At 50.8% G+C, this 24,714-nt stretch overlaps 2 protein-coding genes across 6 annotated transcripts in view; both read right to left on the bottom strand.

Moving 5' to 3' along the window:
- KMT2D (lysine methyltransferase 2D) overlaps window positions 1-14,933 on the bottom strand; it is a 37,723-nt gene extending 22,790 nt beyond the window's left edge. For 2 of the 5 annotated variants that reach the window (XM_063076198.1, XM_063076196.1), the window contains exons 1-20: window positions 14,781-14,933; window positions 10,417-10,502; window positions 10,031-10,157; window positions 9,447-9,670; window positions 9,225-9,334; window positions 8,910-9,072; window positions 8,419-8,584; window positions 8,214-8,328; window positions 7,896-8,053; window positions 7,546-7,691; window positions 5,872-7,407; window positions 4,669-5,777; window positions 4,072-4,185; window positions 3,616-3,726; window positions 2,641-2,745; window positions 1,731-1,912; window positions 1,366-1,530; window positions 1,162-1,271; window positions 1,018-1,065; window positions 132-353 (exon numbers count right to left, since the gene is read on the bottom strand). In XM_063076198.1, the coding sequence (XP_062932268.1) occupies window positions 132-353; window positions 1,018-1,065; window positions 1,162-1,271; window positions 1,366-1,530; window positions 1,731-1,912; window positions 2,641-2,745; window positions 3,616-3,726; window positions 4,072-4,185; window positions 4,669-5,777; window positions 5,872-7,407; window positions 7,546-7,691; window positions 7,896-8,053; window positions 8,214-8,328; window positions 8,419-8,584; window positions 8,910-9,072; window positions 9,225-9,334; window positions 9,447-9,670; window positions 10,031-10,157; window positions 10,417-10,465 (4,960 nt within the window). In that variant the 5' untranslated portion in view covers window positions 10,466-10,502; window positions 14,781-14,933. The remainder of the gene's footprint in view (window positions 1-131; window positions 354-1,017; window positions 1,066-1,161; window positions 1,272-1,365; window positions 1,531-1,730; window positions 1,913-2,640; window positions 2,746-3,615; window positions 3,727-4,071; window positions 4,186-4,668; window positions 5,778-5,871; window positions 7,408-7,545; window positions 7,692-7,895; window positions 8,054-8,213; window positions 8,329-8,418; window positions 8,585-8,909; window positions 9,073-9,224; window positions 9,335-9,446; window positions 9,671-10,030; window positions 10,158-10,416; window positions 10,503-14,780) is intronic. The other 3 variants (XM_063076194.1, XM_063076197.1, XM_063076195.1) reach the window with 2 other exon arrangements.
- A 4,716-nt stretch (window positions 14,934-19,649) lies between these two features.
- Window positions 19,650-22,777, bottom strand: RHEBL1 (RHEB like 1). The gene is made up of 8 exons (XM_063076370.1): window positions 22,617-22,777; window positions 21,955-22,026; window positions 21,546-21,613; window positions 21,078-21,160; window positions 20,931-20,987; window positions 20,681-20,728; window positions 20,246-20,327; window positions 19,650-20,029 (listed from the first exon to the last, which is right to left on the bottom strand). The coding sequence occupies exons 1-8, from the start codon at window positions 22,666-22,668 to the stop codon at window positions 19,940-19,942; spliced, it is 552 nt and encodes a 183-aa protein (XP_062932440.1). The 5' UTR covers window positions 22,669-22,777; the 3' UTR covers window positions 19,650-19,939.
- Between the last annotated feature and the right edge of the window lie 1,937 nt (window positions 22,778-24,714).

Raw genomic sequence — 24,714 nt, 5'->3', positions numbered from 1 at the left:
CTCTTAACGTTGTCATCCTGCCACAGAGCCACCTGGACAAGACCAACAGCAATGTTGCCCCCACCCAACATCCCAATTCCCACGGGCACGCTCCCACTACTTTGCCACTCTGTAAGATTCCCCAGCCCAACCTTCACCCTTGAGCAGCTCGTCGGTGTCCAGATCCCCATCCTTCTTGTCATCAGGGCCAAGGGCATCTGAGGGTTCAGAACCCTCCAGCCCTGCCTCGCCTGGGAGGCCAAGCCGTCCTCGCCGTTGGCGCCGCTTGTGCAGTGGTGACATGGTGAGGTTGCGCAGCACAGCCATGCCGGTTTCTGTCAGCCACACACCCTCGAAGGGAAAATACTGGGGCTCTGCACAGGGGGAAGAGCATGTGACCCCTGAATGGAGGCCCCAGGGAAACCAGAACTCCAAGTTTCAACCTATGTCCCCAGCTAAGACAAAAGCAGTGACAAAGTCCAACCTTGGGTCTGAAAGCTGGGGAGAACAGACCACCAAGGGGCACTGGTTGAGGCCTGAGTTCTCCACCAGTGACCCAGGTGAATTCATAGAGGGACTGTGACTGCAGAGGCCTGCCCTTGTTTATGATTAACCCTCATTTGACCAAACAGATTCTCTAGCTGTCTGGGGCTAGGAGGGCCTCTACTTGCTGAATTCTAGCACACAGTACCCAGCTACCAGGAACAATGCTCACATCATGATGTAGGTGGAGATGGCCCCAGAACCCTTCTCTGAGGGAAAAAAAGAGTTGTGTTCTCTGAGATGAAATCCAGGCAGTAAAGAAGCCATGTTGCCTGGTGAAAGGAACACTGCCCAGGAAACTGGAGGCCTTGGTTCTAGTCATAATTTTGCTACTACCTTAGTGACTTATTAGGAGGCCTTGGGCAGGCCATTCAACTTCCCCAGGTCTTTGCTTCCTTCTCATAAAATGAGGAAATGAAGTTGGGGGGTTGGAGTTAGACTACATAGTGTCTAAGGTCTCATCTGGCTTTGGCATTCGAAATTTTTGTGACTCACCTGGGTCTTTCACCTTCATAGGCACCAATTCTGGAGGTGCAACAGGCACTGTGGAGACAAGGACAAATGAAGGCAGCTTGAGGCCCTGTCCCAAAGCAACACACCCCTGCCCTGACTCCTCCTCTACCAGCACCTGGTACTCACCAACAGGCTTTACCACATAGGGCTGGCAGGAGATACAGTCAAAGCCCTCATCAGCTGCCTGCTCCACATCATCCTCTGTGAAGAGGCTTTCGCAGCCAGCATGCATCCATCTGGAAGAACAAAGACAGGATGAGATGAGCCCAGGCAATTTGAGCTTGACAACAGGGAAGAAGGGGCCGACATAAAGAGGAGAGATGTTTTCACCGTTCACAGTGGCGGCATTGGATTAGCAGGTCCTCTTCTATGTAAGGAGCATGACAGATAGGGCAAGTCACCAGGCTGGCACAGGGCCCGCAGTGTGTGTAACTATTCTGCCATTCACAGTGGAAGCCAGGAGAGGCAGCACCACACTGCATACAAGATACACACCTGGTAGGGGCAGAAAGAAAGACCCTCAGCACCTAATCTACCCAAGACACACAGAGGCACCTTACTGAGAACCAAGCAACCAGTCTGGCCTTCTAAACCCAGCCTCTGTCACATACTCAACATCACATCCTTCTATCAATGTCCCACCTACCCTATCCTCTCAGGCCCCAGGCCCCTCTGAAAATCCGAGGTCTCCTTACCACTTGCACTTCCAGCCACCCTTGGGCACGGTGAGTAGTGGGGGGTCCAGGCAGTATGTATGGTAGCTAATGTCACAGTCATCACAGAGCAGCAGGCGTGAGGGGTCGGAGGCCTGGCCACATACCTCACACACGATACACTCCACACAACGCCAGCCCTTTAGCAGCATCACCTTGGTGATCTGGTGTAGAAGATGGGAATTCCTCTGGGTGTGAGGTAGAGGGGAGGGTGGGACTTATATGGGTGGGGCTGGAGGAACCCCATTGTACAGGCCATCTCCACTGAAGCACAGAAAGACTTATGCAGAGCACTCTTGCCCCCAAAACAGTGACTCTAAACTTAGGATCCCAGGGATCTCTGTAGATCAGAGAATAGCTGCACCAGCCTCATTACAATGGTAGAATAACCATCTTTCACTAGCCAAGACCCAAAAAAGACTGTGGACAGGTTGTATTTCCCCCAATTTTTCTTGAACACATTTAGAACCTGCTATTGCTACAAGTTACTGAATGTTAGCAGTGAGCAAGTCATAAATTATTAAAGAAAATCCCAAAACAACTGATCATGCTTAAGTCAAAAAACACTGCTTTCTCTTTGGAGACATATACTTATGATTTTGATTTCAAGTTTTATCTCCAGACTATATCGTGTTTCTATTAGTAAAGATGTCATAGTTATCTGATGAATTGAATTAGACCAGCAAGTCACAGTCTATCACTAAGAAATTATAAAGTTTGCCATGAGTTCCAAAGTACTTTTCTCTAAGATGAATCTGATAATCACTGATGACTAATGAATGATTTCCATGACCAATGGCTGCTTTAAGAAGTAGTGTGGACAGGACGGCATCTAGGGTAACAAATAACTGACCCTATTCCCCAGCCCACAACTCTTGGGCCCTGAACTCACCTTGCTGTTGACACAGTAAGGGTGATAGCACTGAGAGCACTGAGAACAGGCAAGGAGGTGGCCCTCTGCCCCCCGGCCAAAGCTGCCACATACCACACACATGTCCTGAGGAAATACACAAAAACCCAAATGTCCAACTAGGTCTCCTCACCCAACTCAGTCCTAGCCAACTGACTACACATTAATCTGAGAACAGGGAGTCTGGAAATCAGAAGCCCATCCCTCAGCTTTAGGAAGGGAGGACACTAGGACACTGTAAGCCAGTATGGGACCCTACTCCTCCTATTTAACCTGTAGGAACTGCTGCTTCCTAGGACGGGTTGCTCACCTAATCAGGTAATTTGAATTTATAAAGCCTGACATGGGTAAAGGTAAGAGGAAATTAAAGGAAAATAAGATGGGGTAAAGACTGGTCAGGTGAGAGTCAAATATGTGACAAAATTCTATCAGCTTCAAGATTATTCAGGTGAGGGGCCGGCCCGAGGCTCACTCGGGAGAGTGCGGTGCTGATAACACCAAGGCCATGGGTTCGGATCCTATATAGGGATGGCCGGTTGGCTCACTGGCTGAGCGTGGTGTTGACAACACCAAGCCAAGGGTTGAGATCCCCTTACCGGTCATCCTTTTAAAAAATAAAAAAATAAAAAATAAAAAAAAGATTATTCAGGTGAGAACATATATAAGCTCCCTAGACTACAAGCTATAATAGGGCAAAGACCACTTCTGTCTTTTTCACTACTATACCTGTAGCTCCTAACTTAGTACCAAGCTCAGAGGAGATACTGAAGAGAAATTTGATGGACGGACAAATAAATAGACAATGTTATTCTGACTGTCTGTTTTCTCATTAGCTGGGTATCCCCAGAAGTAGGTCCTTGGTTTTCCCCATCTACCTTCCTACCAAAACAAACACACAATGTTCAGTAAGCCAGATCTTACTGCTGAGGATGGGACTACACCAGTCAAGTATGATACCTGCATTAGGACAAATTTGTCTGTGTTGGAGAAGAGAACCACAGTATTTTGCATGGTATCGTCGTCGTCTTCTTCCTCCTCCTTGCTGGGAGAGCTATCGATATCAGCAACCTTATAGGCAGAGAGTTGTGGAAAGTGAGGGAGATAAATCTGCCCAACTAAGCTGCTTTCTTCTTTGGCATTAGGGGAAAGAGGTGTGAACATTTGGCTAAGATGAAGGCCAAAAGCCAGGATTAAGAGGCAAAACACCCCAGCTCCCAAACTGGGCCTCAGCCTGATGGCAGAGGTTTCAGAGAAGCCTGGGGGCCAAGTGGACAGGAATACAGACACAGCTGAACAGGCCCTAGGCTAGCAGGCAGGTAAGCCAGTGTGCAGGGGACTGGCAGGATTTAAAGGGTGTTTGATTTTGAAGGGGCCATCTGAAGCATGCGTGGGGAAAGGGAGGCTTCTCCTTACTACCAGAGTCTCAATGGAAGAAGCAGTTGATTTTAACCGGGCCCGTCCTCTCCCACGTCCTCCATGTGCTCCTCCACGAGGCCGGCGTCTTCCCGGGAAACTACTGCTGCGACCCTGAATGAAGGAAGGGGACGATTACAGGAGCAAGTCAGTTGTGTTGGGTCCACGGGCTTGGAGGGGAAAAAAAGAGACAAATGGACAGAGTATAATAAACACTGGATAATAAAGCCCAGGAGTCCCATGCAGGGCAGGCAGCAAGGCCAAGCTCCCAGAAATGAACAAGTAGGTAGCTTTGGCCCAAACCCATTCTCCTCTCCCAAGAAGAAAAAGTGGCCAACATGGTACAAGGAGAAAAAGTTGTGGCTTGAAAGACACAAGTTTCTTGCCCTGATTCTACTACTGAGTAACATGAACCTGGGAAAATCATTTTCCCCCTCTATGTATCAGTAATCTCCTCAATAAAATAAGAAGTTGGACTAAAAGGTCGCCAAGAGTGTAGGATTCAATAAGCCAGGTGGTAAGGGATCAGTGACATAGGACTGTATCTATGACAGTTGCCTGACATTGACCACGTCCAGTAGCTGGATAACCCCTCACCTGTTTGATGCGGGAACGGGCTGGGGAGCTGCGCCGCCTCCCCTTGTCCCCCTCTGCTTTGCCTCCGCTGATAGCTGTCCCAGCATCACACAATAGTGAGTCATCAGTCTCTGGCAGTGAGTCGGTACAGAGTCTCAGGGAGCCCTCATCTCGGACTGGACTAACATCTGTAGATACCCCCAGCTCCATGGACAGGGAGCCACCCCCCTCAGGGTCAGGAGAACCCAGCAGGGGTTCTGAGCCAGGAAAACTGGCACTGGCATCGCCCTGGCTCAGATTAGAGATCTCATTAACGATGTCAGATTTGATAAGAGTGGGTGGTGTGGGGGCTACTGGTGCACGTGGCTCCTCCTGCTCTTCACAAGGTGAGCCCTGTCCTGCCTGCTTGCATTCTGGGCCATAGACCTCCATAGGGGTCACAGGGGTCAGCTCCTCGGGGTCCAGGAGCACAGGAGAACCTTTAAGTTCACTAGCCAAACTGCCAGGGGTTTGTCCAGACTCTGGCTGTGAACCAGGAGCATCAATCCCATCCAGAGGGGCTGTGTCTTCACCTAGGCCAGAGAAGTCATCCAGGGCTGGGGCAGGACTGGGAGCAGGACAGGAAAGGTCCCCCATAGGGGAAGGGAGGGGACTGGTGGCACTTGGTTCCAAGGCTGGGCATTCAGGTTCTGGGACTTTCTCAGTCTCCATCTCATGCAGCTTAGCCTCCACTGAGACCTCCACTGCCTTCCCTACGGGACTCAGGGGGGAGGGAATGGACAGTGGCAGAGTAGGAGGCGAGCACTGGGAAGGAGGGGAGTTTTGGGGAGGAAGAGAATGCTGAAGAAGAGGAGAACACCGAGGGGGAAGGGGCTCCATCAGGATGGGAGAAGATGGTCCCATTGGGGAACCCGGAGATGGAGGAAGGATCATAGGGGGTACAGGCTCAGGGTCAGTGCAGTTAGCTTCCGGTGGAGGGCTAATGGGTGTCTCTAGGATGGGGGCAGCCAATGGTGACTCGGGGTCACTGTCCCCTTTGGCACCAAAGGGGTACTCTAACTCCCCCAAAGGAGACAGGGCTGGTGGGGCCACAGCTGTGATAATGGGTGAAAGCGGAGGAGGAAGAGGATCTGGAAGGAAAGAGAAAAAGAGGGCCTCTTAGATTAGATGTGCCATAAAGAGTTAAGACTGTTCCAGAGTAATGGGGTATTAATATCCCCTTACCTGGTGGCATGAGCTGAGGTGACAAGGGTGGATCCCCAGATGGGGACAAGGGCAACTCCTCAGGCAGAGGGGATAGAGGTGGTTCCCCAGGCTCAGACAGGGCCGGCTCTCCAAGCAAGGGGGATAAGGATCGCTCCCCAGGTGAGGGGAACAAGGGCAACTCCGCAGGGTTGGGGCATTGGCCCGGCTCCTCAGGGGGCTCTTCAGGCTGAGGGGATAGGCATGGTTCCTCAGGCTGAGGGGATAGGTGCAGCTCCTCAGGCTCGGGGGACAGTCGTGGCTCCTCAGGCACAGGGGACAGATGCGGCTCCTCAGGCTGAGGGGACAGGTGTGGTTCCTCAGGCTGTGAGGACAGGTGTGGTTCCGCAGGCCGGGGGGACAAGCATGGCTCCTCAGGCACAGGAGACAGGTGTGGCTCCTCAGGCCGCGGGGACAGACTTGGCTCCTCAAGCACAGGAGACAGACATGACTCCTCAGGATGGGAGGACAGGCACATCTCCTCAGGATGGGACCAAAGTTGAGGCTCCTCAGGCTGGGGGCACAGGTGTGGCTCCTTAGGCTGGGGGTAGAGTTGTGGCTCCTCAGGACAGGGACAGAGATGCAACTCTTCGGGCAGTGGTGACAGGGGTGACTCATCCAGTGGCAGGGTTATGAGCAAGTCCTCCGGTGGCGGGGAAGCTGGTGAATCTTCAGGTAGTGGGGATGTGGGTGAGTCCTCAGGTGGTGGGGACAGGCGAGAAGCCTCAGGTGGAGGGGATGTAGGAGACTCCTCAGGCGGTGGGGACAAGGGAGATTCCTCAGGTGGTGGGGACAGGCGTGACACTTCAGGCAGGGGGGACAGGCGTGATAACTCAGGTGGTGGGGACATAGGTGAGTCCTCAGGTGGCGGGGACATGGGTGAGTCCTCAGGTGGTGGGGACAGGCGTGATGCCTCAGGTGGTGGGGAGAGGGGAGACTCTTCAGGTGGAGGGGAGAGGGGTGACTCTTCAAATAGTGGGAAGAGACGAGACGCTTCAGGTGGCGGAGACATAGGTGACTCTTCAGGTGGCGGGGACATGGGTGACTCCTCAGGTGGTGGAGAAAGGCGAGATGCTTCAGGTGGCGGGGAAGAGGGCAGTTCCTCTGGAGGGGGGGACAAGGGAGACTCCTCAAATGGTGGGGACAGAGATGATGTTTCAGGCGGTGGGGACAGGGGCGTCTCAAGAGCGGGTGATGGGGGTGATTCTGCTGGTGGAGAGAAGGGCGACTCCTCCAGTGGAGAAAAAGGTGATGATTCAGGTGGCGGAGACAGAGGAGATTCCTCAGGTGGTGGAGAGAGGGGTGATTCCTCAGGCAGCGGGAACAGGCGTGATGCCTCGGGCAGCGGGGATGCAGATGACTCCTCAGGTGGTGGAGACAGGCGTGATGCCTCAGGTGGTGGGGATGCAGGTGATTCCTCAGGTGGTGGGGACAGGGGTGACTCCTCAGGTGGGGGCAGCAGTGGCATCTCATTTAGAGGGGCCTCCAAATGGGGCTCAAGTTGGTCCCCTGCTCTCCCTGCAGATACAACAGACTGTGCTCCCACCTAGCTCAGATGTACTCCACAGAAAGTGCAGGGTCTGGGGCAAAGCAGAAACTGTCTCTTGCCACAGAATAAAAGGGGTGTAAATTCAGCGACCCTCAAATCCTACTTACCTAGTGGTTTGGCTTCACATTGCCGGAGCCCCATTTCCTTGGGCTGCATAGAGGTCACATGCCCACCCTTTGGCTGCCCTTGGCATGCAACGTACAGAGCATCGGGCTCATCAGTGGGGGTATCGCCAGGCTCTGGGGGTGAAAATCTGCAGAGGGTACAGGGGAGCAGGCACTGTGGCTCTCACCAGCTAACAACTCCTAGAGAGCACAATGGGGCAAGGCATGAATGCTGTGGATTGTACGCCCACCTTAGAGCTCTCCTCTGAAAGTCCTCTTGATTTAGCATGGTCCCTGCCAATTTCAGTCCTTTTAACTCCCCATCTCAATCTCATCTAGTCCACACCACTTACCTGCTACAGACAGAGGGATGCTGCTCAGCAACAGAACTGATAGGCTGACCTCCCTGGGCTTTGTGACAACGATGACAGAGTGAGTAGTTCTCAAACCACTCAGAGTTAGGATTCAGCTCTGCTGAGCCTGCCCCACAGGCCCGGCATACCCGGCACGCCTAAGGGAAAGGAGCAGGCAAAACAGGCATTGGTCAGACAGCAGAGACTGGAGAAGAGTCACAGCAGTCACAAGATACAGGACTTGTTACAGCAGAGAAACTCTGCACATGTTGCAGGAAGTAGAATTAGGGAGAGTAAAGCAGAATGGGGGACACTCACCTTGCACTTCCAAGAGTGAGCAGGCAGTTCCTCCATGGGTGGTTTTAGGCAGAAGGTATGGTATCCTTTGTCACATGTCTCACAGACCAACATCTTAGAGTCATTCCCAGGTTTCCTGCAGGGGCACAGCAGGGTCCCCCCACCCTTATTTTCAATCCTAACCTGTGCTTCACCTAAGGTTTCCCTCCTACCTTCCCATTCTTACCTGCAGGCTTGGCACACTTTGCATTCAGGGCACTGCCAGCCAGCACGTTTGCGGGCAGTCAGAGCAGTGTCCAGGCAGGCCCCATGATAGTGATGCCCACAGCTGGTACAGAAGAACAGGTCACATAATTCCCCCGGCCCCTCACATACTGCGCAGCGAGCCTCCTCTGCAGTGGGAAGAGATAGCACAGGTCAGCTATGGATTCCTTGCAAGACTCAAAACAATACTGTATACACAACAAGCATTCCACAGATACAAAATGAAGGAATAACAAGTAGTTACTGAGCGCCTGCCCAATATATGCCAGGTACTATTCTAGGAACCAAAGACCCCATGGTAAACAAGACAGGGAAATCCCCTGCACTCACAATTTTAGTGGGGCAGACTGACAATATATAATTATAGACTTCGAAGAGTGCTCACAGAGTACAAAAATCCAAGGCATACTTGGCCCCCCATTTGCCCTTTGTCCAATAGGCAGGACTTCTCACCTAGATGTGCAGCCCCCTCACTGTGTTCCGGGCATAGAAGCTGCAGTGTTTTCATGGATAGAAAGGAACCACTGGCAGTCGCACAGGGGAAGTGGTAAAGCCGTGGACATCCAGGTGAACGGCAAGGGATGGAGGCACCGAGCCTGGTGCAGTGGGAGCAGCGCTACCAGGGTGAAGACAAAGCCTCAGTGCCAGCCAGCTCTTTCCAGAGAAACAGTTCAGGTACCAGCTCTGCCCCAGTAATCCGACTGTCTTTCCCATTCTACCCTGACTTTCAGAAGCCCAATAGCCCTGTCTACCCTCCGCAAGCCCTACCTGTGAGATCCCTGAGAAGATGGCCTTGTCCACACCACATAGTTCTGGGCCCTCCTGCCCCCACACGCCTGCTGACCATGCAGCACACCAATGGTGAGCCCAGCAAGACCCTTTATAGGTGGGAAGAGTTAAACAGAAAGGGAAGAGTTGACAAAAAAGTGATCATTGGCTCAGAACTACCTAGCCCCTACCTTGTTTCCTGCCCCACTTGCCCTCGCTTACCTCCAGGTTCTCCTAGGTGGGCAGGTGTAAGGCCTTCAGGGAAACCAATCTGTGATAGGTCCTCACTGGGCAGCACTGCCTCACTGGGCCCTGGGTTACCCCCAGGGGAAACCACTGGACACCGGGGCCAGTCAAATGGCAACTCAAAGCGCCGTAGCTCCCGCTGCCCGTGCAGACTGGGCTCCCCGCAGTTACAGAGAGCACAACGCCGCACTGGACCCACACTGTGGACACACAAGTATCAGCACCATGCCCGGGCCCTGCCAACCCCATGAGTTGGCACACTCATGCTTCCCAAACACTCATTTCCCCAAATTCTCTTCCTTGAAGGCCCCAGACTCTCAAATCAAATCCTCATGTGCTGGGCCGGCCCATGGCTCACTTGGGAGAGTGTGGTGCTGATAACACCAAGGCCCCGGGTTCAGATCCCATATAGGGATGGCTGGTTAGCTCACTGGGTGAGCGTGGTGCTGACAACACCAAGTCAAGGGTTAAGATCCCCTTACCGGTCATCTTTAAAAAAAAAAAAAAAAAAAAAAAATCCTCATGTGCTTTTATATTCTTTTTTCTCCCAAACAAGTTACCTGCAGTCCTGGGGAGGCTCCTGAAGCCTGGGACTACCAGAACTGGGGACAGAGACCTCTCCCACACATGAGTTCGGAAGGTCTGGCTCAGTGGCGCCTGACTCCTCGGAGGCTGCAGGTCCATCGGCTGAATGAACAGACAAAGCAGCACGCGTCAGCCATCATCCCCTATTTAACACTAAGTCCACTCACCAGAAGTATGAGATTATCCAAAACCCTCAATGGATCACAGTGATGGCATTTTGACTTTTGTCTCAAAGAACAAAGTCCTTCAATTACCTGTCTATTACATAGACATTGCTCATGTCTGTGTGCCAGGATCATAAATCTAAGGTTGCCCATGAAGAGCAGAAAGCTGACAGCAAACCCAGAAATGCCCTACTCACCTGCCGTTTCTGAATCTTTATCTTCACCAGGCGGCTTCTGGCTGTCCATCCCTCTCTCCGACTGGGCAGGGCCCTCTCGGGGAGACCTGTTGGTGCCAAGAGAGATATCTATATGTCTAGTAAGTCTCCCCAACAAGCAGTTTTCCCAGAATCCCAAGAGGAAGGCAGCTAATGGTATCTAGACCCTACAGACATCAGGGCAAAGCCATACTTACAAACTCCTATACTGACAGGAAAAGTCATTCTCCCTAACCCTTATCTCCCTGCCTACTTCCTCCCCAGATAAATACATACCGTCTTCTCCCACTCTGGATTCTCTTTCACACTTCTAGCCTCCTCCATAAGAGTTCCCGGGGTAATAGCATCCAACTAGAAGCACATCCAATTTATATCTAGTACCGCCCTTTGCCTCATCTCTCAGTTCCTGCCTTCTGGTGGGCTCTATCCCCTGGCCTTTTTCCTCAGGTCTCAAGTAAGCTACCATACTAGAGGCCTGTCAGTGCCAACCTAGGGATAGGCTTGACCCAGGAAGTCTGAGTTCAGCCAAAATCTCTCTCCCACAGGCAGAGTCTGGGGTCTCATAAGAAACAGAATGCACTACCAGAACTAAAGCCTAGCTCTGAATGGATCTCCCCCCACCTCCACTAGTTTCAACCAAGACATCCCAATCAAACAGAAGAAACTCCCCAGTTTCCACCCACTGCCAACCCAAATCCAGCTCAGGCCCATCCCTGGTCCCTACCCTAAACTGAGCTCAGGGTCTCACCCAGCCTGAAGGTCTCAGGTTGTTGCTCTTAGCAACACCAACTGCCTTTCCTCCTCAGATGTCCCTAGTAGTTAACAGAACTGGGCCTTAAGAGTTACTGAGCATGTGTAGCCAGGTCTGAGGCTAAGCATGCTGGGAGTTGTAGTCTCAGCAAGCACATTGCCACTCCGAGGAGTTCTAAACAAGGCAGGACACAGCAGAACAGCAGAGCAGAGTAGCTTCCTTCCTCTTCCCTCAAGCAGGGTTTCTACACACATGGGGGTGGGGGGCAGGTAAGGGGGTAAGTAACGGTCCCTTGTCCCCTCTTCTAAGATATGCCTGCCTGTACCAGGGCCAAATGAAACACAGTAAAGTTATACCTAAAAAAATTGAGACCTACACCTTCGGGCATATTTTCCTAAACCTCAGAGGGAACTACGCATAGTACAAAAATAAAGAGGTGTAAAGAATAGGAAGAATTACAGAAGTGAGGGATAGGAAAGTGATCCTATAGAAGAAGGGAGAAAGGGATAGGTGCCAGCAGCCCTTAGTGAGAAGGGCAGACCCTTTCTCTTAATCAGAGAAGGTATACAGTATCCTAAAGAAGGTGGTGGTGAGGTGAGAGAAAGCTCTAAAACAGAACTCTACATTTCAAAAAACTTGAGAAATTCATCTCTCACCTTTTCCACTCATCTTGTTTAATAAGAGTGACCACACCAACCTTAGGAAGGACAACCTCCTCTTCCCAAACTGGAAGGCAAATACCCCAGTCAACCACTTGGGGTTGAGTGACGGGGGCAAATGAGATGGGGAACCCTCAAAGGTGCCCAAGATCAGTAACTCAATTCCCTAAGAACCATACTATCAGTCCTCCTTCCCTGAGCTCACACTTTATTTCCAGATGTTGGCAATGCCCCTCCTGAGCCATGTCACATTAAAGGAAATTATTTTACTTTTCCCCCTAACACTTTAAAAATCTACTAGACAGAGAAAGTAAAGCATCACCTGATACATGTCATCTCCATTCCCAAAACATCTCTCTTTCCCAAACCTGCCACACAACCACACCTGAAAGGAAAGGAAGGGGAGTCATCTGGCTAGCTCACTGAAAAGCTGCTCTAGAATTTCAAGGGGCACTTAGAAGCCACCTATAGTAAGTAGGAGTTGGAGATCAGGACACCAGCCAGGCCCCTCTTCCTAGTCAGTCATTCAAGGCTTGACCACACCCAGAAGGCCCAAGGGGACCTCAAAGTTTTCTAAACGTTTGCATCTTACTGTATCTTATGACCATATGCCCCCCAAAATACTCCACCCGCTCTGCTCTCAAAGTTAAGGCTAAGGGAATCACAAACAGCAAGAAATAAAAAGCAACAATGGTAATACAATGGATAAGATGACTGCCTCACACAAGGCCAGAGGGACAAATTCCTCTGTCCTCCCTCTCAGTCTGGTAAGGCTGGCACTGCTCAAGAAGGTACAAAAATCACCTTCATCCAGCCTTGAGAGACAGAGTACCAACATCCTCTCTAGCCAGAGCCCCATTCATGGGGCCATGGAAGATGAGAGATAAAGAAGCAAAGAGCAGAGTGTCCTCCAAGCTGTACCAAAAAGAATCTAGCATCTCCAAGAAGCCTGAGCCCTCAGCCCTTATTTCCCTAATGCTGCAGTCTAGCACCTGACCCAACGTTGAGTCCCGCAGTTATCAGGCCCCTGAACATATCTAAACAAATAAAGACCACAAGTTCCCCCTGTCCCATCATTCACAGCCAGTAAACACACATATACGCCAACGGTTTTTCCTAGATTTAAAATGGGTTGGTGCCTGGCCAGGCTTTCTCTAGGGAACTATAGAACCCAGAAAGCAAGAACAGATCTAGGGAGTAAAACTGTGCTGGCACCCCTTAGTCCTATGCCTAAGAGGCCCAAAACAACAAGGAAAAAGGCAGGGATTCATCTCAACCCACTCTACTCCCTGCCTGCATCCCAGACCAATAGCTTTCACTCCATTTTCTCAGCCAAGAGGGAAATGGAGGCTTGGAGAGGTGAAAGGCTGAAGCAGGCCCTTGAGTGAACAGCTCTTCAGTAGAACTCAGGACTTCCTGGTTCCCAGCCTGAGAACCAAACCACACCCCTCTCCACCCCCATTTTGGGTCAGCCCTCCAGGAAGGATCCAAACGGCAACACTGGCCATGCAGACCCTCTGCACTGTCCCTGGATCATTCTGGGGGCAGCCACAGCTAACAAGGCGTGGTCTTAACTAAGAAAGTTGTTTGGGGACAGGCAACAAGAGGGACCCTCCACAGAGCACATGAACAGAGCACGGTTGACAGCTCACCTCACTCCACCACCCTTGTGCCACCTCCCACCTCCCAGAAATCTTTCAAGGGTAAAATCCCTATTTTCCCTTTTCCAAGACCAAACTCAAAATCATCTAACATATGTATATTGGAGGGGGTGGAGTGAGGGAGCAAAATATACAAGCCAAATCCTTTCTGGGCAGCATGACAGGTGTGAGAGGGGCTGTCCCTGCCCCAGATCCAGAGGCATGAGGCTCATACACATACACACCCATTACTGCACACACATACACACCCCTTTTCCCCAACACCTTCTGCCCAGGCTGGAAACACTGTCTTCCAGCAGAAAAGAGGTCTGATCAAGTCACTTCTCCTCCAAAGAGATACAGTCATTCCTCCTATTCTTCAGGGTTGGGACAGGATTAGAAGACTAGTTAACATTCCCAAGTCAGAAAAGGGTTGGAGAGGTCTGGAAGGGGCCTGCAGGACTGGCCAGGGACTCATGGGCAGCCAGCTCTCCACACCAGGCCCAGAGAAAGCAGGAGACAAAAGCCATTTTTTGCAGCCCACATTCGTAGGGAGCAAATCTCAACGGCCTCCTCTATAATCCCCTGGAGATTATGCCCATCCCAAGAGGAGGGGAGGCAAAGCAGGCTAAGACAGCACTAGGCCTCGCTGGGGTCACTTTGCCAGCCAGGGGTAGTTTAAAGTTGAACAGTAGAGCCAGAACTGCCCCCAGCCCCGCCTCCTTCTTGCCCCAGCTACCCCCTTCATCACACTAGTCAGTTTCCACACACTCTCTCCTTTGCCCAGTGAAAGAAGGCCTGGTGAAGGATATAGGGTTCTCTGAGTTTCCTAGAGACTGTTTTTGGTGCCCGGCTGGGTAGAAACAACCTTAAAGTCCAACTGGCAATAAGTCTGCCTTCTACCCACCTACCCAAGTTGTTCTGTCCCGAGGTCCACAAGGAACCCTGGGGGGAGACAGCAACCTGGGATTGGTGCTAGCACCAGGGCCTGGGTCCTAGTTTAGTCGAGCTCTCCCCAATACAAAATAAACAAGCAGAAAGGCTATCTGGGCAGGATCCCAAACTCCCTTGGTTCCCTGAACCCCCAATCTTTAAAGAGGTACACCCCAAGACACCAGGCCTCAGTACTGTCCTGGCGACTGGCTCAGGTTCCCTTGACAAACCCTGCCAAAGGAACCCTCCGCAGCTCTGGCACCCTCTTCCCCAACCTAAAGGCCAGCTCCGGCCAAGATAGTCCATCTGGCTGTGCCCCCAGTCCAACCCTTTCTGGGCCCTGGTTGGGTGAACTTCACTCACCTCTTCACAGGGCGATCCAGAAATCCTCATCCGAGAACATGGCCAGAGCCCGGGCCGCTCCCCGACCTCCAACCGCCAGAGCGATCACAGCCGCCCCCCGCACGGGGGGGCTTACGGGGGCCAGGAACGGTAAATCCAGGTCGGAGTGGCGACCCTCCCTCCCCCCCGCAAAAAAAAGCAAGAAGCCAAAGGGGGGGTTCTCTGCCTCAGGTTCCAGCAGTTTAGGTTTCCATGGACAGCCCCAGGGCGGCGAATCCCGAGCGGACACAAAGAGAGCACCGGTGGCTTTGATCTTGGGCGAGCAGGCTCTGCATCCGCGTCGCCGGGCGGCCTCTCAGTCCTAGGGCCCGGCCAGCGCCCCGGCCGCCCGCGCCGGGCTCGAGCTGAACGTCGAGGCTCTCCAGATGGAACGTCGAGGCGCCTCCCCAGCAGCCCGGAAGGAATGCCGCGCCGCCCCGCGCCGGGCCCGGATGGAACGTGAGCCCCTCACTGAAGCGCCGAGCCCGTCTCCCAGCCCGGGCCGGCGCCCCGGGGCCGCGCGAGCGAAGGCGACGCGGAGCCGGCGGGGCCGCGGAGCTGAACCTGACACACACCCAGCGCCGGGCTTCTCGACCCCGAGCGCTCGCCCTCGGCGGCTTCGAGCCCCCCACCTTCTACTCCCCCCGGGGAAGGGAGGAGGGTAGGTGGGCGAGGAAGAGGAAGGGGCGGGCGGTACGAGCCCTCTGCCCGCTCCCCTCCGGCCGCTCCAGGCCCTGCGCTCGCCTCCCTTCCCCTCTGGCCTAGGGAGCTGCCCCGCCCCCGGCCTGGCCGGCTGTGGTCGGTGGCACCCCCTCGACCCCCGGCTGGCTGTGACCACGGGGAACCTAGAGGTGCATGGCCCAACCCCGGCTCCCGGCGCCGGGGGGTCAGGAAACTGAGCGGAAAGTGGGGAACGAGGCAGCCATTTGCAACTGGAGAGGAAAGTAGTGCAGCGCGGCGCCGCTCCGCCTCCCCCCCTCCGCCTCCTGTTCGGCCGGTAGGGTGGTTCCTGCGAAGGGGCTATTTCCTGATCCGAGGTCTGGGCGGTGGTCGTGCAGATTCGTGAAGCCTCCGGCGTGAGATCCGGAGGGGCCTTTTACCCAGGGAACCCCATTCGAGAAGGGGAGAAAGAAGAAGATGCGGCCCTATTTTGTGTTGGAGCGGGGCGGCGGAGGGACACTGCCCTCTCGGAGGAAAGGCTGTGACTTTGCAGTTCTACGCACACTCTGTGGGATCCCTCCGCCACGGGTTAACCCCGACTGTGCCGGGCCGGCCGCTGTGCAGACACGTGGGAACGAAGCTCCCCTCCTCTTCGCCCCGGCCCTGGAACTGCCTCATTTACCTCCCGGGCCGTGAAACTAAGACTCCAGCCACTTTCTAATTATGTTCCCTTGCAATCATTGTCCCAGAAACTCCAACTGCCCCCTTGCCTTGGCCAGGAGCAATCTTTTTCCCGGGAGGGGGATGGAAGAAGGGCCAGGAGATTGGCCGCTGCTCTGCATCCTGGGAACTGGAGTCCGCAAATGGAGAAAGTGAGGCACGGCGTCTGGAGCTGCAAAGGATGGGTTCTTGCCACGTTCGGGGGCCTGAAGAAAACCGGACAAGTCCCTAGCTGTTCCTTCTGACTTCCAGACCACTTTGTGAGGAAGGACTGTCAGTGCCCTCACAATCGCCAAACCCACCTCCCATCAAAACATAAACGTAGAGCTTCCCTTCCTTTTCGGGGTGCCTCCACCCCCACCTCCAGTCTTTCCGGATGTTCAGGATCTATGTCCCCATATTAGTAAATTGAGGTAGCTTCGCTGTTATCTGGCCAGAGTACAGTTAGCCTGGACAGGATTCCAAAACATACCTCCTTGCAGGCCCTCTGGGGCTGCCCCCAATAAGTCTGGATGAGAGGGATTGGAATGCCTTTTCTGCATTAACTGGACACAGGAGAAGATAAATTAACTATGTGCTAGATACTTTATATATTCTTAGTTACTTCGCACCCTTGCCCAAGGAACCAAATCTAGTGAGAAGCTATGATTCAAACCAAAACCCACATTTTCCCTAGTATTAAAAAATATATTTTTTTAAAAAGAAAGATGTGGATCGCAAACTGTGGTACCAGGCATGCTGACAGTATTGATCGGGCCATCACATCTTGGGCACAAGTGGTGACAGTCAGCTTTGTACTCCATGAATATTCATAACCAATTAAATAAATAAATAAAAATAAACATTTAAAATAAACATTCTAAAAGTATTATAAAAAATAAATTTAAAAGATATGGAGAAAGAGGTAGGCAAATTAGACCAGGGCTAGTTTTGTGAAAAAGAGTTACAGCACTGTCCAATAGCAGTGCATTACTTCTACAACATCTAATATGGTAGCCATTAGCCACATGTAAGCTACTGAGCACTTTGAAATGTAGGGGGTGCAGCTGAGGACCCAACTTTTTATTTTAAATAAATTAAATAGCTATATGTGACTTATGATTTCCATACTGGACAGTGCAAGAGTCCTCAATTCCTACTGGCCAGGGTCATAGGCAGGATCAGACTAGGCATGTCTCCTACTAGCCACTCACTAGCATTTTCTCTGCACTGCCCATTCAGGTCTATTTCAGCAAACACCTTCAGGAGTGACCCCACACCTCTCCCAGCTATGACAGAATACATTAACCAAGGGCCAGCTCATGGCTCACTTGGGAGAGTGCGGTGCTGATAACACCAAGGCTGTGGCACTGGCTGAGCGTGGTGCTGACAACACCAAGCTAAGGGTTAAGATCCCCTTACCCGTCATCTTTTTAAAACAAAAAAAAGAATACATTAACCAAGAGGCAGAAGTTGGAAAATGAGGGCTGGCTACTCAGCTCACTTGGGAGAGCCTGGTGCTGATAACATCAAGGTCAAGGGTTCAGATTCCTGGATGGCTAGCCACCAAAAAAAAGTTGGAAAATGGAAGGCCCTTCCCTACTCTCTCTATCCAGAGGCAGTGAGAAGCAGACCCTTACTAGAAAGACTGTCATAATAACTTAAGTACCTATTATATATGAGGAACTGTGCTAAGCATCACATATATTACCTCATTTAATTCTCACCTCAACCGTATGAAGCAGGTTTAGCCACACTTCATAAACGAGAAACCAAGTCTCAGAGAGGTTAAGTGACTGCCCAAGGTCACACAACTAAGTGGAGAAGCTATTAACCAGCTACTAACCACTATTCGTTAATGTCCCCAGGCCTTGAGATTGCTTATTGGCAAACTTCTAGAAAACCTTAGATGTTTGTAAGTCTACCCCAGATCTCATGAAAATACAGCAGGAGAGTAGGGTCCTATGCATATCCCAGGTCAGATGTGCAAAAGGACCTAATTTTATTATAAGGAAACAGGGTAGTGACAGCTCTGAAGAAGCTCCTAAGTCACTGAGGATATGTTTCTTCCATTAACCCTTCTTTCTTTTTAGATTATGGATCAGAGAAGCAAAAGCAGCTGGCAGGACTTTTGAAAATCAACGTGACAAACCATCATCCCCAACTGTATGCCTGGATCCAGGCACTGACAAGGTAACTGCTAAAAATCACACCTAGATTTTGTCCATCCTCCCCAACTAAGTGCATTGACAGGGTACTTCAGGATCCCCCAGTCGGCAGGAGAGGTCTATGCCCTTCCTGTAGGGATATGATACCATTCAGATAACCCTTACAAATCCTTGGAGGAGATAGTACGCCAGTTAGGTTCTCAGGCTGGCAGGGGCTCAAGGGTGTCAAGAAAAGTAGAGGCAAACAGGATCAAACCTTCCTAGATGAAATATCCATCCTCCTAATGAGGCAGAAGATAGTAAGAAAGAGCAGAAACAATTAGCCTTGTGAGACCTAAAAACAGTAGCATATCCAAAGGTATAAAAGGTACAAAAAAGATGAACAAAGATATGAAAAGAGCAAAGAACATCCATTTTAATGACAGGCACTGGGGACATGGGAAGGCAGAGGATTGATATGCAGCAGGGGCATTACTTCTTACTTTACTCCTCATCTGTCTTGGAAAGCCAAAATCTTCACAACACTTTGGTCTTTGCCTCTACACTCCTTCTCAATTCTTACATCATTAGGAATGAGGGGCTTCCTTCCTCCTCCCTAAACCCTAAATCCTCTGAGTCCCAACAAATGCCAAGGCCCTAGGACCATAGCTAGGGCATTGTGTGGCAGCTTGCCACTAGAGGGTGGTGTTTCTGTAGTTAAGGCAACCTTGAGAGCCTACAAGCTTGGATGGGAGTCACAGCCAACCCAACTCAGTATCCCTTATCAGAAATGCTTGGGACCAGAAGTGTTTTGGATTTTGGATTTTTTTTTTTTTTTTTTTTTTTTTTTTTTAGGATTTTGGAATATTTGCAGAATATATACTGGTTAAGCATCCCTAATCCAAAAATCCAAAATCGAAAATGCTCCAATGAGCATTTCCTTTGAGTGTCATGTCAGTGCTCAAAAAGTTTTGCATTTTGGAGCATTTCAGGTTTTTGGATTAGGGATGCTCAACCTGTATAGTGAGAACCCAGCAGAATAGAAAGGTGGGAAAGGCAAGTAATAAGTCTTAGGGTAATAGTCCTTAATAAGTGAGAAATAAGGAATAGGAACAAGGTAGGAGGAAAGATTCCTCACCAAAAATCACAGCCATCACTCATTGGAAAAGGAGGTACTTGCCCTGAGCTCTCCCCAGATACAGAGAAGTCAAAAACAAAAGATTTCTCAGTTTATTTGCATATATACATTGTCATGCCAGGGAGCCAGCTCTTCTTCAGGAATCCCTACTTCCCTTACCCAGTCAACACCCAAAACCTACACAGGAGGAAGTGTCCTGGATAAACAGTGCCCAGGACTCATATCCCAACCCTTCAGGTTATAGCAGAATTCAGTCAGCAAAAACAGGGTGATAGAGAGGCCAGTGCCCATGAGACATCTTTGCCCCTTTGTAAACATTGACACTCAGGCCACTGCAGCCTGGGGAAAGTGTGCAAACATGAGGGTACCACACTGTGTGCCCAGAGGGGCGGGGACACAGCTGGCAACCATACCCGTGAAGTCCTGAGGGCCTTCCCCCCACTGAGCCTGGCAAGTGCCAATGGCAGAAACGAGGCAGATACACCATGCCGAAGGGCTCACATGAGATGGCAGCGACGCTCTCGCCCATAGGAATTCTCCACACGGGCAATCTCCTGGATGACTTTGGTGAAGATGCTTTGAGTCAGCTACAAGAGATAGGGATTCAGGACAAAAGTCAGTCAGTTCAGTGCCAATACCACCCGGCTCTGAGGTGAACACCCAACTCCCCGGCCATCCCCACCACCATACAGTGCTATAAGAAAAACACTGTTTTGGATCCCAGTACTGGCCAGCCACCAAAAAAGAAGAAAAAAAAAAAACACTGCTACCCCTACCACCTTCCTAATGTTCAGGCCCAGCACCTGATTCTCTCGAGCAGATGACTCCATAAATGTTGCACCCCAGGACTCTGCCAGCTTCTTCCCTTCAACTGCCTGTACCTCTCTGGAAGCAAATTTGGGACATAAAGATGGTGAATAGTAGTGTCCCCAAGTGCTGTGCAAAAATCTTTAGAATCTAGACTTTCTCTGACCCATCCCACTTCCTCAAGGTTTGGGAGGAGGGTTGAAGGAGAAAATACAGGTAAACAAAGAAACAATAGGTGAATCTAGGATTGAGGATTGAAATATGAAATTGTGGTTTTAGAGATAGAAGTGTTATCTTCCCTTAACCCTCAAGTTAGAAATGAAGAGAGGTGAAATGACTCGTTTGAGTCAGTGGCAGAGCCAGGACTAGAGCCTGACTGATTCCTAGTCCACCTCACTTCCCTTCACCCTGAGCGGAATAGATTTACATACCTGTCTGGAGAGAGATCTGCCTTGTTCCCCACTAGCACCACTGGTAGTCTGTGAGGAAACAGCAATTATCACAGGATCCCCTCTCATTCCCCATGGACCCCAACTTCTTTCACATCAAAGCTGGATAACTCCCTATCAGACCAGGCAGGATCTATGTCCCAGCCTCCTCTCCAACTTGGACAATTCTCCCCTCTGCTTTCTCCCACTCCCTCATGCCCACACTATGTCTCCATCCCCAAGGGCCACTAACCGGGTTTTCCCATGGCCTTCGTGTAGTTTTTGGTATAGACTCTCAATGACCTGGAAGCTTTAAACACAAAAAAAGGAGCTATAACCTTAGTTCTGGGACAGTCCTCAGGTCCTCCCAAGTCCCTCACTCACAACTTTGGTTACTTACCTATGCAGAGAGGTGACAGAATACACAAGCACATAACCATGGACCCCAATGATGAATGAATAGGGCAGAATGCTGTACTCATCCTGACAAGAAACAGAAACATCAATACCTAGATCCATACCACTCAGATGGCAGACTGGTGGGACAGCATTCAGGTGACCCTCCCTGGAGCACTCCCTACTCCAGTCACTTCTTTTTGTCTTGTTTTGTTTTGGTGGCTGGCTGGCATGGGGATCCAAACCCTTGGCCTTGGTATAACACCACACTCTATCCAACTGAGCTAAATAACCAGCCCAGTCACTTCTACTCAACAAGTATTTACGGGAGCAACTCCAATGAGCCCTGCACACTATTAGCGGCTAAAATGCTTTCTTCATAATATTACTTTACACATGAGTCACAGAGACTATCAGACTTAATCTCCTAGGGCTGAACTGCCACATTTGGATACCCTACCCCAACTGGTACCTGCCCTGCTGTGTCCACCAGGTGTAGGTGAAACTCATCTTTGCCAAGAGTCACTATCTTGCTGTAAGCTGTAAAGAAAAGAAAACTTGACTGTGAGGTGCCTTGTAGGGCATGCCCCCATACGTTCTTAACCCTGGGAGGTGACATAGATGGTCCAGGTACAGGGAGCTATCCAGGAAACTGGAGAAACATACTAGGGTTCTTACTGTCTACCTCGACACTATCCCAGACTCAGTAAAATCCATACTCTAGCCACTCATAAAACAGGATTACTAGAGAAGAGATTAGATTTAACGTCTAACTAAATCAGCCCCCTTGGCACCAAGGAAATCCGAAATTGTACAGTTGGGAGGGGCACCCAATCCTTCCCAGTCCCTTCCCCATCATACTAGGGGAGAAGTCTACTCACTATTCTCCACTGTAGGATCGTAGCCTTCCAAGAACTCGCCCTCCACAAACTGATGTGCCAAAGATGTCTTCCCTGTGGGGAACAGTAAAACTTGTATCCAGATCATCCATACACATTCACATCCTCTGTCCTTCTGGACTGTGGCCCAGGACCAAAGGAGACCCCAAATTAGCACCCCAGTCTATGAGTACCCCCAAGCAATGCTTTCCCTACGCTTCTTTTCGCCTTAGGCCTCCGCACTTTGGCTACCGGATGCATTCAGGAGCGCCGCAGGAAGCCTTTCCCGCCGCCTTTCCCCACCCCAGTCCATCAACGGGAAGATCCAGGATTCCCTAGGATCAAGTCCGCCCCGCCCCAGGACACCTGCGACAATAGACCGCGCCCAGTCTTCAAATCTTCACCACACCCCTACCCCCAGAATAACGGTGGGGACCACTCCGATGTTCCTGCAGCCAGGCCCACATTAACCCTTACGTGCCCCCGCTTTCTGCAGCCCTCCACACACCACTAGCTTTTTTTCGTCCACCCTTCCAGTCCTCGCTCTACACTCGTGCGTTCTTACGATGCCACCATTCCTCCCTGGGTCGCGTTCCCGCGGTAGCGCGCCTCTTCTGGCTACAAAGCCGCCGTACGACGGTGCTCTCTGCAGGGCGGAGACTAACCTACAGAGCGGTATCCGAGGATGACCACCTTCCTGTAGCGGACCAGCGGCATGGCAGGAGCCTGCCCCGAGGGGCTTGCAGAAGTGCGGGCTGAGAGAGCCCGAAGAGGTGGTCAAGGTACAGGCAGGCACGGCAACCGGTGCAGGAAAGTCACTCACTCCGAAGCCACCAGGGGCAAGCTAGAGGAAAACCAAAACAAGCGCCGCGCCCGGAGCTGGCCACGTGATCACAACACAGCACGTCTAACGCGAGGGAGCCAGGCGCCGAGGGAACTATAGTGCCGCGCCGCTCCGGGCTCCGCCCCCCAGGCCGCTCGCCATTGGCCCATTAGAATGATAGGGGCGGGGCCGCCTGCAGGAGGGAAGGATGGGCCTCACGTGGAGCGGGGAGAACGCGGAGCTGCGCGTGCGCAGACTAGAGCCGGTTCATTCATAAAGAAACAGAAAGGAATCCGGGGTCCTAGAGGTGATTGCGCATTTGCATCCTAGCAGAAGTGGCTGCGAAGAATCGTGAATAGGTAATACCCGTTTTGGTTATGCTGGAGTTTCTGGTCAAAAGATTCACGGCCTCCCTGTTGCAATGTCTGTGAATCCTTGGATGGGGAAAAAGGCCAAAGTTCCAATATATTCCCTCCGCTTCCCTCAGCCTCAGCCCCCAGACCTTTTGTTGTCAGGTTTCCACCGTCTTCCAGGATCTAACTTCGCAACAGCAATTCTTGTTCTTGAGAAAATTGCTAGAATTTTGACCAGGTGATCTGAGGTTTTGTCATCATCATCATAAATAATTCATTCATTTATTCAACGAATATTTATCAGCACCGCACTCTCCCGAGTGAGCCACGGGCCGGCCCTTCAACGAATATTTATTGACCGTATACTACGTGTTCGAGACATTGCTTCAGCTTTGGAGATAGAGCAATGAACATGACAGACAAGGTCTCTGCTCTCACAAAGCTTAAAACCTATTGGGGGAGAAACAAACATACAGACAAGGAAATATCAGATTATGTTAAGTGCCGTAAAAGGTGGTGTGATAAGAAATGGCCACTTTAGATTAGTGATACTTCCTCTCAGAGGAAGCCCCATTTAAAATGAGATCTGAATGACAAGAAGAAGCCAACTAACAGAAGATTCCAAAAGAAGAATCCATTAATGCTAAGGTGCTAAGACTGAAATAAGTTTGGCAAATTCCAGGAAGTGGGGGCTGGGGAAGCCCCCTGGCTCCCAGCAGGGCTCAGCCAAAGGGAAGCACTCACATGAGATTAAATGGAGAGAGGAGAGAGGCTGTCCCCCACTGAAAGTCACAGCACCTCTTGAGGCAGCGTCTCTCCTCCAACACGTAAACACACGACTCTGTCCTCCTTCACACACAACTCTTCCTCTCACCCTTCAGGCCTACAGTGGCAACAGGCTCTCTGTTACTCACTTTGGGGTACTACTCTGCTCCTTGTGGCTTCCCTGTACCCCGCCCACACCTTTGTAAAATAGTCTCTTTATTAAATCATCTTCCAATTCTCTTGTGCTGAATCAGGGAGAAAGTAAAAGGGCTAAGACAAAAGGTTTCTCCTCTTGTGGCTTTTTTTTTTTTTTTTTTAAGTAGCAAGAGAAGCTCTCACAGCAGATTTGCACCTAAATCTTGAACAAAACTATTACATGGCCATCTCTAGCTGTAAGGGAGGCTGGAAATTTTAGCATTTAATTTTCCAACCTCTACAGTAAAGGAAGGCAAAAGACAAGGTCATTAGAAATAAATGTTTAGTGAGCCAATCTATAAAACCTGCACATTTCAGGACCAAGATATTTGTTATTAAATGTTTCTTCATTAAAATCAATCACATTAAAAAGGAATGCATAAATGGTTACTTTGTAAAGATCACAGATATATATAGATCACAAATATAGGATCAAATAAAGAGAGTAAACTACCCTAATGATAGGTTAATGGGCTTGGAATAGCATTCCTAGGGACAATGTCATACACTGCTATGTCTCAAACAACTGAAAACAAAATAAAGATAAAACATTCCCATAAAACTGTTTTAAGTATCTCTGTGTAGAGTGAAAACATCTTTACTGTTTGTATCAAAGTTATATTGCAT

The sequence above is a fragment of the Cynocephalus volans genome, chromosome 12 (assembly GCF_027409185.1).
Source record: "Cynocephalus volans isolate mCynVol1 chromosome 12, mCynVol1.pri, whole genome shotgun sequence".
In the NCBI taxonomy this organism is placed as follows: domain Eukaryota; kingdom Metazoa; phylum Chordata; class Mammalia; order Dermoptera; family Cynocephalidae; genus Cynocephalus; species Cynocephalus volans.
The sequence above is the reverse complement of the archived record's forward strand: the minus strand, read 5'-3'. Positions and strand labels throughout refer to the sequence as shown.